The sequence below is a fragment of the Triturus cristatus genome, chromosome 4_1 (genome assembly GCF_964204655.1).
Source record: "Triturus cristatus chromosome 4_1, aTriCri1.1, whole genome shotgun sequence".
Taxonomy (NCBI): Eukaryota; Metazoa; Chordata; class Amphibia; order Caudata; family Salamandridae; genus Triturus; species Triturus cristatus.
Window position 1 is genome coordinate 552,620,787 of NC_140585.1, and position 14,298 is coordinate 552,635,084.

Consider the following 14,298-nt stretch of genomic DNA (forward strand, 5'->3'; position numbering starts at 1 on the left):
TGAGCCATTTGTTGAAGAAAGAAGTTGAGCAAGACATGAGAGCTAGGGTTTTGTCAGTTTGGGGACTGATGTCCGATGGTGCGTACGAGTGATTTCAGTTTTTAAAATGGGGCTCAATTCTACATAGGATGTGAGCTGCCCGGTCAATAGTTTAGGGTTATCAGTTTGACTTGCAGGACTGACGTAGGGTTTGGTCTGAGGGTTGTATAATTCAGTAGAAGAGAAAACCAAAGTCTGAGGCAGAGCGAGGAGAGAGTTAAGGCAAAGAGTTGGGGTGCAGGGATGAGGATGTGAAGCTAAAGGCGATTAACTGATGTATGTCTGATCTAACAGTCTAACATATTATCAAGATATTATTTGTATGAAATACCACCTTTAAAATAATACCTCTTCTTTGATGATTTTCTCTTGTGTACCAACAACATGCTCTCCACATGCTTCATGTTCCATTTTCTGATATAATCCTCAACCTGTGCACATCAAAAGTGAGCAAAGTCAATTTGGTTCACTAACAATTAAGATATTAATGCACTACAACAAATCTGCTGTACAATTCACAATATCGCTTGTATAAACATGCTTTGGTTACACATTTCATTCAGATTACTGATATACACTGTAGAGAAAGAACTTAGAAAGAACTTACACTCCTTAATCTACAAGAACAATCTATTTGCTGAAGAGTTCCAAAAGGAGTAGTACGACACCTGTGTGCATTCAATTCCTTACCTAGTGGCAAAATCGATGTGCACGCATTTAAAGACAACAAAAATATTACCTGCCAACGTATCTATTCTTGCCAGAGGAGAAATCCCTGAACTTGTGATTTCCTCCTGTGTATGTCAAAGGGTTCCACAGCCACTACAGCTAAAGTGAGGGCTAAATAGCAACAATGTAACGCAAGGTGGATTAGTAAAGAGCTGCTTGTCACCAGTGAGGGTATCTGGGCACTGAACAATATAATGAAACTGTGCTCTATTCACTCTAGTAGGTATTTGTGCCAAGTTGTTAGTAACATCTGACGTAACCATTTTATTAAACTCCTTACTGAAAACTATCACCACCATGACCTTTACCACGTCTTTGCTAACTGTGTCAATTTGCTTCTTAAGTGTCCACTGAAACCGATACGCTGGTTGCCGGTTGATACGTGTTCCACAATCCAGGAATAGATCAACAAAATGCCTGCTGAGAGCTTGCTTAACTACAATAATATTCCCCCGTTCATCCCATCTACCTCTGTTTATCGGAGGTGTCTCACAGCCTCACCTGGCCATATCTTAGATGGACTGGACTAACACCCTATCAGACATACTGAAGTAAACAAGCATTGGCATAGCCAATAGGTTTCACCTTTGGGACCTTATGTGTTTAGCCCAAGTGTAGATCAGGTCAGTTGTCAGCTATAGTTTCTCTGTTCCTCTCTGCCCCAAAGCTGCCCATAGAAGGCCAAGAAGCGGCCCTCTGTTAAGAGGGCAATGAAGGACGAATGGGTCCCGGGGAGGCTGGCGAGCTGCTGCGAGTCTCTGCTTGGCCATATAAACCGCCCTCTGCACGGCACTGCCCCTTCTTGCTTGGAGCCAGCTTGCAGTCGTGGGTTGTGCCCCTTAAGTCTGCAAACTAACGGCAGCACGTTCCCAGCCTACAGGCACGTTTCCAGCCTACAGGCATGCTCCCTCCCTACACCGCTCTGTGGTAACAGGCCCTGCCTGCGAGAGTCATGGCAGCGCTGGCTGCATCTTTCCTCTGCCTACTCCAAAGGCGTAACTTGAGGTCCCAAAGAAACACGCTTTGCTGCTACAACATGGCCACAAGAAACAACAATCTGTGCCCTTGATTTACTGCTTATCTGCAAACAAGCAGGCGTGTGTGAAACTGCTGTGAAACATGCCTATAATTAAAGGGCAATGTATGTGATAACAGCGTTTCAGTTGCTGAATTGCTTCTCCCTACCACTGAACAGAGCGAGTCTGAGAGCGGGCCATAGAACCACCCCCACCCCAGCCATCGATCAAACACAGAAACAGCGTGCTTCAGAGACCGTCAGGTCGCTATCCTGCGTTGCTCGATATTTCTATCAATCCTACAGCTGCATAAGCATTTTTTTTTTAATGCAAATTTATATAGCGCTAACTCGACCCGACGGTATTGGAGCGCTTTACATAAGCACCGGTTACGTTACACAAGGACACACTCAGGCACTGGGAGATTAAGTGATTTGCCCAGAAACACAGGATGTGGCCGTGACCCGAGGCTCTTACCCTGGTTTCCAACACCAAAGTTGGCAATCTAGCCAACGGACCACATCCTTAGGAACACACGCTGCAGGCACTTACTACTTTGCAGCGGTAACACAGGCAGTGATGGGTGGGGATGGCACAGCCGAGCACCGAAGGTGAACACGCTCACATTAAAATATGCTTTAAGGGGAGATTAATTGAAATAGACTAGCGATCGGGAGGGAGAGAGAGGGGGGGGGGGGGGGGGGGGTCTGGGAGCCGACAAAGAATTGTGATCTCGGTGGATGCTTGTGCTCTGCCGCTTCGAGGCTCTGAAAGCACCAAGAAGCTGAAATCAGCAGAATTTGAATGCAGTCACAGGAGTGGACCCTGCTAGCAAAAATAAGCAGCGACACTGGGAGAGGGATGGGGCAAGGAGCAATGCTGGGGGAGTTGTGCGGCCGAAATCTGAAAACAAGCCCTCTAGTGGTGCGCAATTGAAATCGACTAGCGATCTGGAGGGAGGGAGAGAGGGGTGTCTGGGAGCCGACAAAGAATGCAACATTTCCTAGCTAACGTGCAGGAAAGTTTCAATTCTATTAAGGAGGCGGAGGCTTCTGATTAGGCTTTATCTTTCTTCAATTTATTACTCCAGCAGCTCTTTTACAACAATATCATTCATTAACTGAACTACATTTCCCATGAACACAGGGACATGAAGAGTGAAAATGTCCAAAACCACATCATCCAATCCTGTGTCAGGTTGCCTCATATCCTCCCCTGTAGGCGCTCTACCCTCCTCTATCTTCGCTGCTCCAGCAGCATTCAGATGAGTGCTCTCTTATTTCTTTATGTTTTAACGATCTAACGGTGATTGTGCCAGGTTATTGTATGTTGTAGCCCTTTGTTGCGCTATCCGGCGAATGTTTGTGCTGGTTATTTACCCGTTTTGCTTGTAAGGCACCGCGGGAACGTCTCATCGCTCCTTTCGCGGTGCCGAGTTTCAGTCAGGCTCTTTGCGCGGTGCGGCCTCCCACCGCTAGAGGACCGCACACCTGAGCGCTCTCGCTCCGCTGCGAGCTTACCCTCCAGGCAGCCACGAGTCGTCTAGTTCCGCTCTGAGGGTATCGGCGGTTTAGACGGACTCACGCGCCACGGAGGACGATACGCTTGATCGTTTTCGGAGCGCTTGGGCTGAGGTTTTGTTTCAAGATCTCCTGCCTGGAGCCTGGACACACGCGCTGCGTGTAAGACCCCAGCAGTATTTACATTGCTTTGAACACACGCGTTGCGTGTAAGGGATTATATTGCTGTCACTACCGGCCCAGGCAGACTACAAGTCTTTTTGCCCTCAGAATACAGAGGGGGATTGGTCCTGCTTTCTACAGTATTCCCATCCTGTGTGGGCTGAGTGTTTAAGGGTACTGCCCTTGTTTTATCCCCTGTCTTGTGTTAGAGCTGTATCATACATTCATGATTGAGTATGAAGAATATTATGAGGAGGAAGAGGAAGTTATGTACTTACCTGTGGATGACCATTTCTGCCACGTTATGGAGTCCTCTATTTTTAAAGTAGTCTCGCAGGTGGTTGCGCCTCTGGAGAAGAGGATAGACATGCTTCAGACTCAATGTCAACCCCTCGCACAGAGGGAAGGTCTCATGGGGTCCTCAGCCCCCTTACCTCTGGGCCAACCTGCCGCTAGTGTCATTCTGCCCAAACGGAAGCGTCCTGGGTCTGGGGGAGAAGATTTGGATGCTTTTTCGCACCTTAAGAAGGCTTTCCTAGAAACCAAGGCCCCTGTAATCCCTAGTGCTCTGGCGGAAAGTCCGGCTGGTCCCTCTACGGTTCCTTAGGATGAGTCTCCACTGGATCCGGGTGACTCCCCTCAGTCTTCTGATGGGGAGGGTGAACCGGATCGCCCATGGCGCCCTTCGCATCCTGATCAACCCACTCCTTCAGAGCTCAGTGCAGACATGCTCTACCCTGACAAACTCTTACATCCTCGTTCGTCGCAATGGGTTCAGGCTCCCAAGGTGGCGGCCTACATGGCGGCCAGGTTACGTAAACCCCTAGATCAGGAAGTGCAGAGCTGTCTGCGAGCGGAATGTCCGCGTCCCACCCTGGAGGGGAAGGTCGCTGTTACCCCTGAAGTAGATGCTAAGATGACCACCTATTTGTCAAAATTTCAAAAGGTCCTTTGTATACAATAAATTAAACAACATCAAAAGTGTTCTGTATGTGTTGAATATGGCGTTTTTCATGTACTAGTTTTTTTTGCACAAAGTAGCACACTTCTATTGCCTCACCAACGCTTATTTTCTTCAATTGTGTCCACTGAAAGCAACACACAGGTATTCTCAGTCGGTTTTATTTATTTCCCAATTTATTTTGTTTTTTATATTTTAAGAGCAATCAAGGTACATAAAAAGTGCACAAAACATAAGATATATTGGTCATGTCAAAGCAAAGGTGGTAAGAACGCAGTCTGTGCAGCGCAAGTTAACTTTAAAACTGCTAGGTTTACACTGCGGCTTTGTTTAAATTTCTTTTCTTGTTTTCTCTAAACTGTTCCAAAGCCAATAGGAGGCAAACCCCCTTTCATCCTCACCCCCTCCCCCTTCCCCCAAGAATTTGAAAGGCAAAAACACCCCTAAGCTGTTTAAGAGACTGCTTAGCAATTGTGTTTGTACAGTGTATGTAGCACTTGTTTGTGACTAGATAAACAAGGTTTTTCAAGTGCGCGTAAAGCAGTATTTCGTGGTTTTAAATTTGGGCCTTACCTGCAGGGACAGAACTGTATTTGCAGGGACAGGATATGTATAGTGTGTATTGTACCGGTCTGTATCCAAGGAGATTGTGTGCTCAGGAGCAGCTCCTAGCCCCCATGGCTCACCAGTTTCTGCTTTACTGATTGGCCCAAAGGGCACCGGACCAGGCCTCTGAACTCCCTTAACACCTGCACAGACCCTGGAGTTTAAGGTAGAATGCCCCTTAGATAGTTTTTTTAGTGGCTGTTAAACCTGTACTCTGGTGGGTTTGTAGGGATAGAGTTTCTATTGGTTTAGGGCTTGAGTTTGAATAGGCTGATAGGGCTAGGGTTCGGACTGGTTCCTAAGGGCTAGGGTTTCTATTAGACCCAAGTCTTAGGATTTGAGTTTTGATTGGCTGATAGGGCTAGGGGTTTGGATTGGTTCCTAGGGCTAAGATTTCTACTGGGCCTTGAGCTTAGGTTTTGAGTTTTTGATGGGCTGATAGGGCTGTGTTTTAGTTAATAGGGTCAGGGCTCCCACTGGCTTGAGGGTTTAGGGCTAGAGCTCCCACTGGCCAAAGGTGTCACCTGATCACTAGGGTAGGTACAAGGGGAGTTGCCCGTTTGGGCCAGGTCATGCCTGCAGCCAGAAACGCTGCCTTTTCTACCATTTACCAGCAACCACCTTAAGCCATCCACAAACATAACACACAGGCATTTACTGCTCATTTCCATCCAACAACCTCTATCCACATGTCAATGTTAACCACTATGAAACTCCACAAGCCACATCTGTACAACCCATCTACGGCTACACAATAGCACCTCGACTCTCGCATAAACCACCACTCTGTCCTATACCACTATCAAATCCACACATCACCAAAACCCAAACATAAATTAAACATAAGCATAATTCCTTCATACACACTCTCCCTGTTCATACAAAAACACCAGCTCAACTCCTAAAAGCCTCCTTTCCATCACCAGCAACCCTATACTCTACCTACTCGCAGATCCATCAACTCCCTCCTCTTTTTACCAAAAAAACACAGCCTAATAATCCTTACACTCCGCCCCACAGATTAACTTTTCCTTCAGTCAGATTTAATACAAACACTCATAACTCCTGTCCACCTCACACACCAAATTCACTCTTCCTCCAGCACACATCACCGCCCCCTTTACCATTCAACTTTCACTCACCAAGAATATTTTTCATCCAAACCCTTCTCAGAAATTCACATCAATCTCAAATCACTACTACACAAAAACAAAACATAACACACCAGCACATCAAAATCTCACACACACAAATTCATAAAAACATTGTCAAAAATAGAAACACCCACTACCACCCTCATGACCACATAAATATGACAAATCCTAAACCAACGTTTTGCCAAATGTATCTATCTTACCTAACACCTACCACAAACACCCCAACAACACTCAATCACCCACCTCTCGATTGCACAATTTACAGTCTTAAAACATAAGCCATTTGCTCCACCCCCACCCCTAACCCATACAGCTTCTGTCCTAAACAGACGCAAATTAAACATACCAATCTTAACAACTTTGCATCTCCTGGTCTATCAGACAACCAGGCTACTCTACAAAAACACAGCCCACCAATTCACTTTAAACCACCGTCCCCACCATATGAACACACAGACCCAAAGAAATGCCTTCTAAGCCTTCTGTACGAGGATTTCTACCTGATACAGTTAATACCAACACTTTTAATACACCGGTTACAAGTTCAAAGAATACTACTCACTCTTCCAGAAAACACAGTCAGACCACCACCGAAACACAATCTTTACTATACTAATACATGCTCGATGACTCTCTAAAAACAAGCACAACATCTATGACCTACCCACTGCCACATAATCCAATTTACACTTCATAAATAGTTAGGAGAGGACATTTCTCCAGTAATGCATGAAGTGGTTCCTTTAGGATATCAAACTATCACACAATATTGTACAGGAAAAAGAGGAGGACTAGCTGTTACATTCAAAAAGCCAATAAATCTCAAAAAAGAGGACCACAGTTACACACAAGTTTGGGAGGTCCTCATCATCAGATGCAACCCTACGCCAACTTCATCTAGTAATTTCCTCCTACTTTACAGACCACAACCTAGCAATGCAACATTACCAGACACCTTTCTCCTTTCTAGACACAGTTTCAAACCTTAAGACACCACGCTTAAACTTCTGTATCCTTGGTGACCTAAACATATGGTTTGACAAACCCAATAAGCCCCATCCAAGGACGATCATCACTAGCCTAGACACACAACCTACAACAGCTCATCCACAAACCAACACACAAACAGACATATCCTAGATGTCATTTTTGCAAATCCAGAATTAGTTACTTTTCAAAGGATTACTCCAGTCACATGGTCTGACCACCATTTGGTAGCTTTTCAACACGAAACACCACATATCACCACACCGAAGGCTATCTTACACACAACCACAGAGCAACAGTGGAACAAACTCAACGTTAAATACTTAGAAACACAACAAACATCCAACACAAATCTTGTCACAATAAATTCAGTGCAAAAATTAGGAGAAGCTCCAGGAAGCTTTTGATATCCTAATACCACTAAGAACAACAAAACAGGCCAACAGAAAACAAACGCCTTGGATGAACGCAGAACTAAATCAGATAAAACAATGTTTTGGCTTTAAAAAAAAAAAGAAAAAAAAAAAAACACAATCAAGGCAAACTTCATCTACACAAACCTAACAAAATATATAAGTCAATCAAAAAAGTACTAATCAACCAGAATTCAAAATGCTCAATGTGCAAATAAGTAATTTTATAAACGTTTCACTAAATTTCATAAACCTAAATGCACAGTAGGACTTCATCCCATTTCTCAAGAATATACTGACAAATCACTACACAACCAAAGCAGACACTCTGAACTTCTATTTAAAACAAAGGAATGCCACCAGCACAAACCCATTTCCAACAATCCCCTCCAAGAACAGGATAACTCTGACTCTTCATTCCTTCAAACAACTATCAGAAAGCGAATGTATATATCTCACCAAAGCTAACAGGCCAGCCACCCTAATGACCCGATCTACCACGAATATTCAAAAGCTTTCTTTTAACTACCTCCATACTCAAAACACAAATGTACAGCATATGTCTGTGCATGTAAACATGTATAACTTGATTATATGTATATACTTCGATATATGCAGTTCTTTGTACAAATATACATAACAATTAGAGTTTCAAATATATAGATATTCTTATAAGTCTGCTTAACAAATCTGTATATTACTTGTTGCAGGGTGACCAAAACCTTTAAAAATGAAGATAAGGACTTCTCTTGGCAATGTAAAAACTATTTACTGACTGTCACAACAGGGAGAAACACCCTCCCTACACACAGGCACGCTGCTGGGCTAGATCTCCAATTGCTGTTCACAGGCATCTATTTATACCAAATATGCACAATGGTTTATTACAAACAGCAAACAATTATTGACTTGTAGGTTACAGATTGAAGATGGAAAAAATCACTCCAAGACCTGTGACACCATAACCCCAAACTCTGACCTAATCCTCTACACATTTATTGCTATTCTAACAATGCTTAACAAATGAAGCATTCTTCTGCTTGTGAATGCATATGTATTCAAGGTAAACGTAATGCAAGTGGAGTGTGTGCTTTTACCATTGTGAGCCTAAGGACTGTGTGTCCTACGCTAATTTAGTTTCCTGCATCCATCGTCTAATCAGGTTGCAATCTGTTGCCAGTGATCCAGTGTTCTAAACCCATAAAAAGGTTTTTCTAGCTTACTAAGCACGAGTTGGCCTATGACTGCAGTCCTTTGAAGTTAGCTATTCCATTGTATTGTAATTGCATTTATATAGCGCTTACTACTACCCCTGACGAAGTGTCGAAGTGCTTTTTCGACAAGTAGCACGCTACTACGGCACCCATAAAGGATTAGTGTTGAATTTGTATAGTGAAATATTAAAGTAATTTGAGTGGTGGATATTAGTCCGTTATATGGATTGAGAGGAATAGCGGCGGAATAGAGGAGGGAAAGAGGTTTGCATTTATATAGCGTTTGTTACCCCTGATGGGGTGCTGAGGTGCTTTTCTTGGCGAGTAGCACACTACTCCGGAACCCATTAAAGGATTAGTGTTGAATTAGTATAGTGAAATATGAAAGTAATTGGAGTGTGTCATCAAGTAAACTCAAACTTCCCCTGGGCAGCACAAGATTTGGGACTACACTGGTTTTTATTAATGTACAGCTGTATGCTCTCTGTGCAGGTTTGCTGTTGAGCTATATTCTTAGGTTTTACATTCTCTGCAGCGTGTTTATTTTTTTTACATTTACCACAACATACCCATGGGTAAAAAAAATTAATTAAAAAACGTGCATTGTATACATGTATATTTTATGCTTAATATGTATATAGGTCACTGCATAGTTTACATACAAGTTTGATTTTTCTTTCTAAAACTCTTATTTGCATTTTGTCAAGTACAAGAAACATTGGTTAAACCAGTATTCATCAGTTAAGCATCCCAGTAATTAACAGAGCCGGTTACTAAGCTACCGAGGGTAAAATGAAAAAGAAAGAGAAGGAGATGCCTGTGGATCAGGATGTCAGTATGGGAAGTTTTAGCAAAGATACATGACCCTTCAATGTTAGGAACAACCGAACAAGTACAACAACTTTGTTCAAGGTTGGCCCGCACCTCCCTTTGCATGACAGAGTTAACCAGGTGAGACTGTGGTCAGCATGGTAACTAGTGTATGGTGGGAGATATACATCATGCCAACTGTAGTGTGTAGTGGCACCAGGTCGTCCTCAACGGTTGGCCCTCGCAGCAGTCTTTCTGGGGGCATTGTCTCCATCAAAAGCCCATACCAGACCGTGGCTATTGGGTATTTGCACAAGCCTCGAGTGTCATCGCGGTGGAGGGCCTTGCTTGTGGCTTGTACCCAGGCCTTCAAAGAGGCTCCAACTGGCAACAATGAGAGGGGTAGAAGATTTCCATCAACGTGTGATTTGCGATTTGGCCACGAGGAGCGCCAGATCTATGAACCATGTTGTTGCTTTGACCTTTCTGGTTTGGCGCAGCAGGCTCACCAAGCATACCTCCCAGGTATGCAAGGTGCTATATCCCATGCATTGTTTCAACTGGGTTGCGATACCTAGCCAATAGCGTAAAAGGGGTAGGCAGAACTAAAACATGTGTAATAGGTTGGCATCAGGTGTGTGGTAGCTGGGTAAACTGCATAAATGCCCTGGAAATGACGATGAATCTTTTGGGGGACGGGTAAGGTAAGCTCTGTACAACACATAGTATTGTATTAACCTGAATAAAGCATTGTGGGATACTAGAATAGGGTATTCCAGAACACACTGACATTCTTTGCCGGTGAAGGATCTGCCAGGGTCCTAGTGTGGTCCATTCCTGGTTAGAGATGCAGCAGAATTAAAGCACAAAGAAGGAGCCGACTTTACACTTCGAAAGGTGGAGGCCTTTCTCCATAATGTGAATGTATTGAATTGTGTAGTGTATGTTGGGGTCCTGTTGGATGTAGCCCCATTGTGCTCTCAGCGATCACATGATGGAAGTGTATAATAGAAACTGACCCGGATGGATGCCAGTGTAGGTGTGAGCTCTTCCATGGAGAGGAGTGCCCCAATGCAGTATAGGTCTTAAAATGCGTTTATCCGCAGCTAACGTCAGCAGCTCAGCTCCTGAGGGGATGACACCATGTAATACTGTGCTTATTTTGTGAATACTATCTTTAATAATTATATTCAGTTCTATAGATCGGCTGAGGAACATGGCGGCCAGCAGATAGCGGTCGCGGCCACACTCACCTCGGGGTTTTTCTTTCTTTTTCATGGAGTAAGGGGGATATGAAGAGAGGGAGGAGAGGCATTTCGGGGGCCCCTTGAGCCGACTTTTCTTTCTTTTTACCGGTTTTCGCTACTCGGCGCTTGGTGGGCTCACCTCCGCCTCTCCTGCTGGGCTGGATGGGCTTCGGTGGAGAGTGTTGCGGCTGGAGGTGGGAGGAGGCAGCGAGGCTTCGCAGGCGCCGGGTCTCTGCCTGCTTCTGGTTCCGGGCCTCGGGGGCAGTGTCAGCACTAGCAGCGGCTGAGCAAGTCCTTCCGGAGCAGTTGTGGGCTCCGCATCGAGAACATTGGGAGCAGGCAGCCGGGACTCCAGATGCTCAAACTGCATGTCATCCCCCAGAGAAGGTCGCTGGCGGAGACAAAGGTGACAAACAAGCCTCAGGGGGGGCTAAATCACCGGTAAGGTGCAACACATTTTTAAGTTTGGTTGGTTTGGTCCCGGTGTCGTGGGGTGGCTGCTTCAACACCCTCAGCAACTGCATGGAGGTGACTGAAGGCGGTTTTCTAAAAGGAACTGTTTCCCCTCCTGTTTCTCCTCTTAGAGTGGGCCGGTACACCTTAAGAGCTAGAGCTGCCTACTCGTTGCAGAATTTAGAGCCCACATATGTCTCTGTGATCCAAAAGAAGACATCCATTGTAAATTTAACCAAAGCAAAGTTAAGAAGGTCCGGAGCTAGATTTGGGGAGAGCGAAGAAGAGGAGGAGGAACTGACACAGAGAGGTGTCCCTAAAAATCAGATCAGAGTAAAAAAGAAACCCACATTTAATTCAAAAATCACCCCCTCATTAAAGACTTATTATAGAGTCATGGCTACTACAGCGGAGCCCAATCAATCTACGGAAGTGCCTCCTGACGACCCGGAGGGTTTCTTTTCCAAAGTTAAATCAAAGTCTAAACCGAAATCTGCTGTAAACGATGGGGGGGCTTCCTCCCCCATGACCCCGTTTTCTCAATGCAAACAGAGGGGGGTCAAGCAAAATCCCAAGCGACCTATTGGGCCTCCAACTAACTCTCCAGCATTTAAGGCCCCGCAACAAGGTTTTACCCTCTCAAATAGGTTTAATGCCTTGGGGTCAGGGGATGAAGAAGGGGCCGCGCTGACCAACGATCCCCCTAGAGACCTTGTAACGGGAGCCCCTCTTGAGCGCGCTGAGGCTGGAAGCACGGAAACAGGAGATGGCTCCGAAGCACGTTCCCTGTCTGACATATTGATTGCTATGAAGAAGGAGATGTTAAGCGGGTTTAAGGTATCGGAACTTAACCAAGCAGAACTTGCGGGAAGGTTCTCGGTTTCTGAAGCCAATCAGGCAGCAATCAAGGCTTCCTGTGAAATTCTATCTCAGAGGCTTGATGAGGTGGTGGTTAGGACGGGCCTTCTTGAAGCAGAAATACCTGGCATTAAAGACACCATAAGTGAGGCCACTAAGGAAGTAGGGAAGCTAACCTTACAACAAAAGGCTCTGAAGGACGATATCGAAAGGCTGGAAAACCACTCAAGGAAGAACAATCTGAGACTCCTTAATATTCCCGAGAACTTGGAAGGTTCGGACTTAAAGGGGTTTGTTATTTCTATACTAAAGGGGTCTGTTTTGAAGGATCAGCCTGACATTAATTTAATGTCCGAGATTCAAAGAATTCACCGAGATCCCTACAGAATAAACCCGAAAAAACAGAAACCCCGGAAGATTCTGGTCAATTTCCTCTCCTACTCAGTAAAAGAGCTAGTTTTGTCACTCGGTCTTAAGGAGGGCTCCTTGACCTTTTCCCCCAATGGTACGGATCCATTCACCTTTCAAATAAGATCGGACATTTCTCACATAACGGCTACAAGGCAGTGGGAAATGGGCAATAGACTGGAGGAATTGAGGTCCCTGGGTGTAAAGGTGCAACTGAAATTTCCGGCTAAGCTGAGGGCCATGCATAATAATCAAATGCACCTACTACATACAGTTGAAGAGGTAGATCTTTTTATGGCAGGATTAAGGAGGGCAGAGCAGGGAAAGTGAGGATCATCAAGTGGTTAGTGAGGGGTCTCTTATTGGGCATTATATATCTCTTGTTACACTTCTTTCCTCCTACTCCCTCCTCCTCTTCTCTTTTCCCCTAGTATATTTTTTAGCTGAACCCGAGGTGAGTGCGACCGATTGGGTTCACCCATCTTCAAGGGAGGGTTCCTCATGGGTTTAGGGGTAGGCACGGGGATGTGGGAGGGGGGTGGATCTTTGGGGGGGGGTCACTTGGGTTGGGCAAGGGGAGAATATAAAAATACAAATAAAAATGAAAAAACTAAAATAACCTCATCTTACTTTAGCGATTTAATCTTTGGAACAACACCAAGGTGGAGGGGCGTTGTATACGATGGCTGATGTAACTATAGACCAGACCGGTATGGGCCTTCTTGCATGGAACGTAAATGGGTTACGATGTATTAGGAGGCAAAGGCTGATTATGAAATATCTCGAACTCGCGAAAGCCCGGGTCTGTCTTTTACAGGAAACCCATCTGACCATTGGGGAGTCGGATAAATTGTTTTCAGGAGTCCCTTGGATAAAAGCATATGGCGTTTCGGACCAAGGTATAAATAGCCGTGGGGTTGCTGTTCTAGTTAAACGGGGGATAACTTGTACAATTAAATCCATCCAGACTGATAAATCAGGGAGATGGTTGATAGCGCAGTTGGACTTTGGGGGCACTGTTTTAACATGCGCTTCATTTTATGGTCCTAACATTGACGATCCTTCTTACATTGTTAAGCTGCAATCTAAGCTTATGTTGTTACCTCCTCCAATAATTGTTGGAGGAGATTTCAACGCTTTATTAGATCCCAATTTAGATAGGTCAAATCAGGCTCGTTCAATTCCGAATCCTCTTGTTAGACGGGCAATGAAGAATATGATGCATGACCTTGGCCTGGTAGACGTGTGGAGGTTTTTGAAAGGTGATAGGGCTGGATATACATTTTATAGCAAGAGATTCCATCACTCCTCTAGGATTGACTACCTCTTAGCTAGTAAGCTCCTACTTGGCAAGGACTCCGACATATCCATTCTTCCTAGCCATCTTTCGGACCATTCCCCCGTTTTCTGTTCCATCAAAAATTTTTCTTTAAAATCTCAATCGAGATGGACACTTAGCAGGGGAAGGTTAGACGACCCAGATTTGATTCAGGCAGTTAAAACATCATCTTCGGAGTTTTTTGACACCAACATTGGTTCAGCTGCCATTGAGGTCGTGTGGGATGCCTTCAAGGCTAATCTAAGAGGCCGACTGCACAGTCTCATTTGTTTTAAAAATCGTTCCGAGGGAAGTGCATTGAAACTGGGCGAAGAAAAGATCAGATTGCTGGAAGCCGAGTTTTTGAGGCTTTCAAACTCCCCAGATGGGCAAAGGAAGT

At 44.8% G+C, this 14,298-nt stretch overlaps 1 protein-coding gene across 1 annotated transcript in view; it reads right to left on the reverse strand.

Moving 5' to 3' along the window:
- NUDT5 (nudix hydrolase 5) overlaps positions 1 to 14,298 on the reverse strand; it is a 304,683-nt gene that overhangs the window by 195,385 nt on the left and 95,000 nt on the right. The window contains exon 3 of the mRNA XM_085651095.1: positions 388 to 470. Coding sequence (XP_085507221.1) covers positions 388 to 450 — 63 coding nt within the window. The 5' untranslated portion in view covers positions 451 to 470. The remainder of the gene's footprint in view (positions 1 to 387; positions 471 to 14,298) is intronic.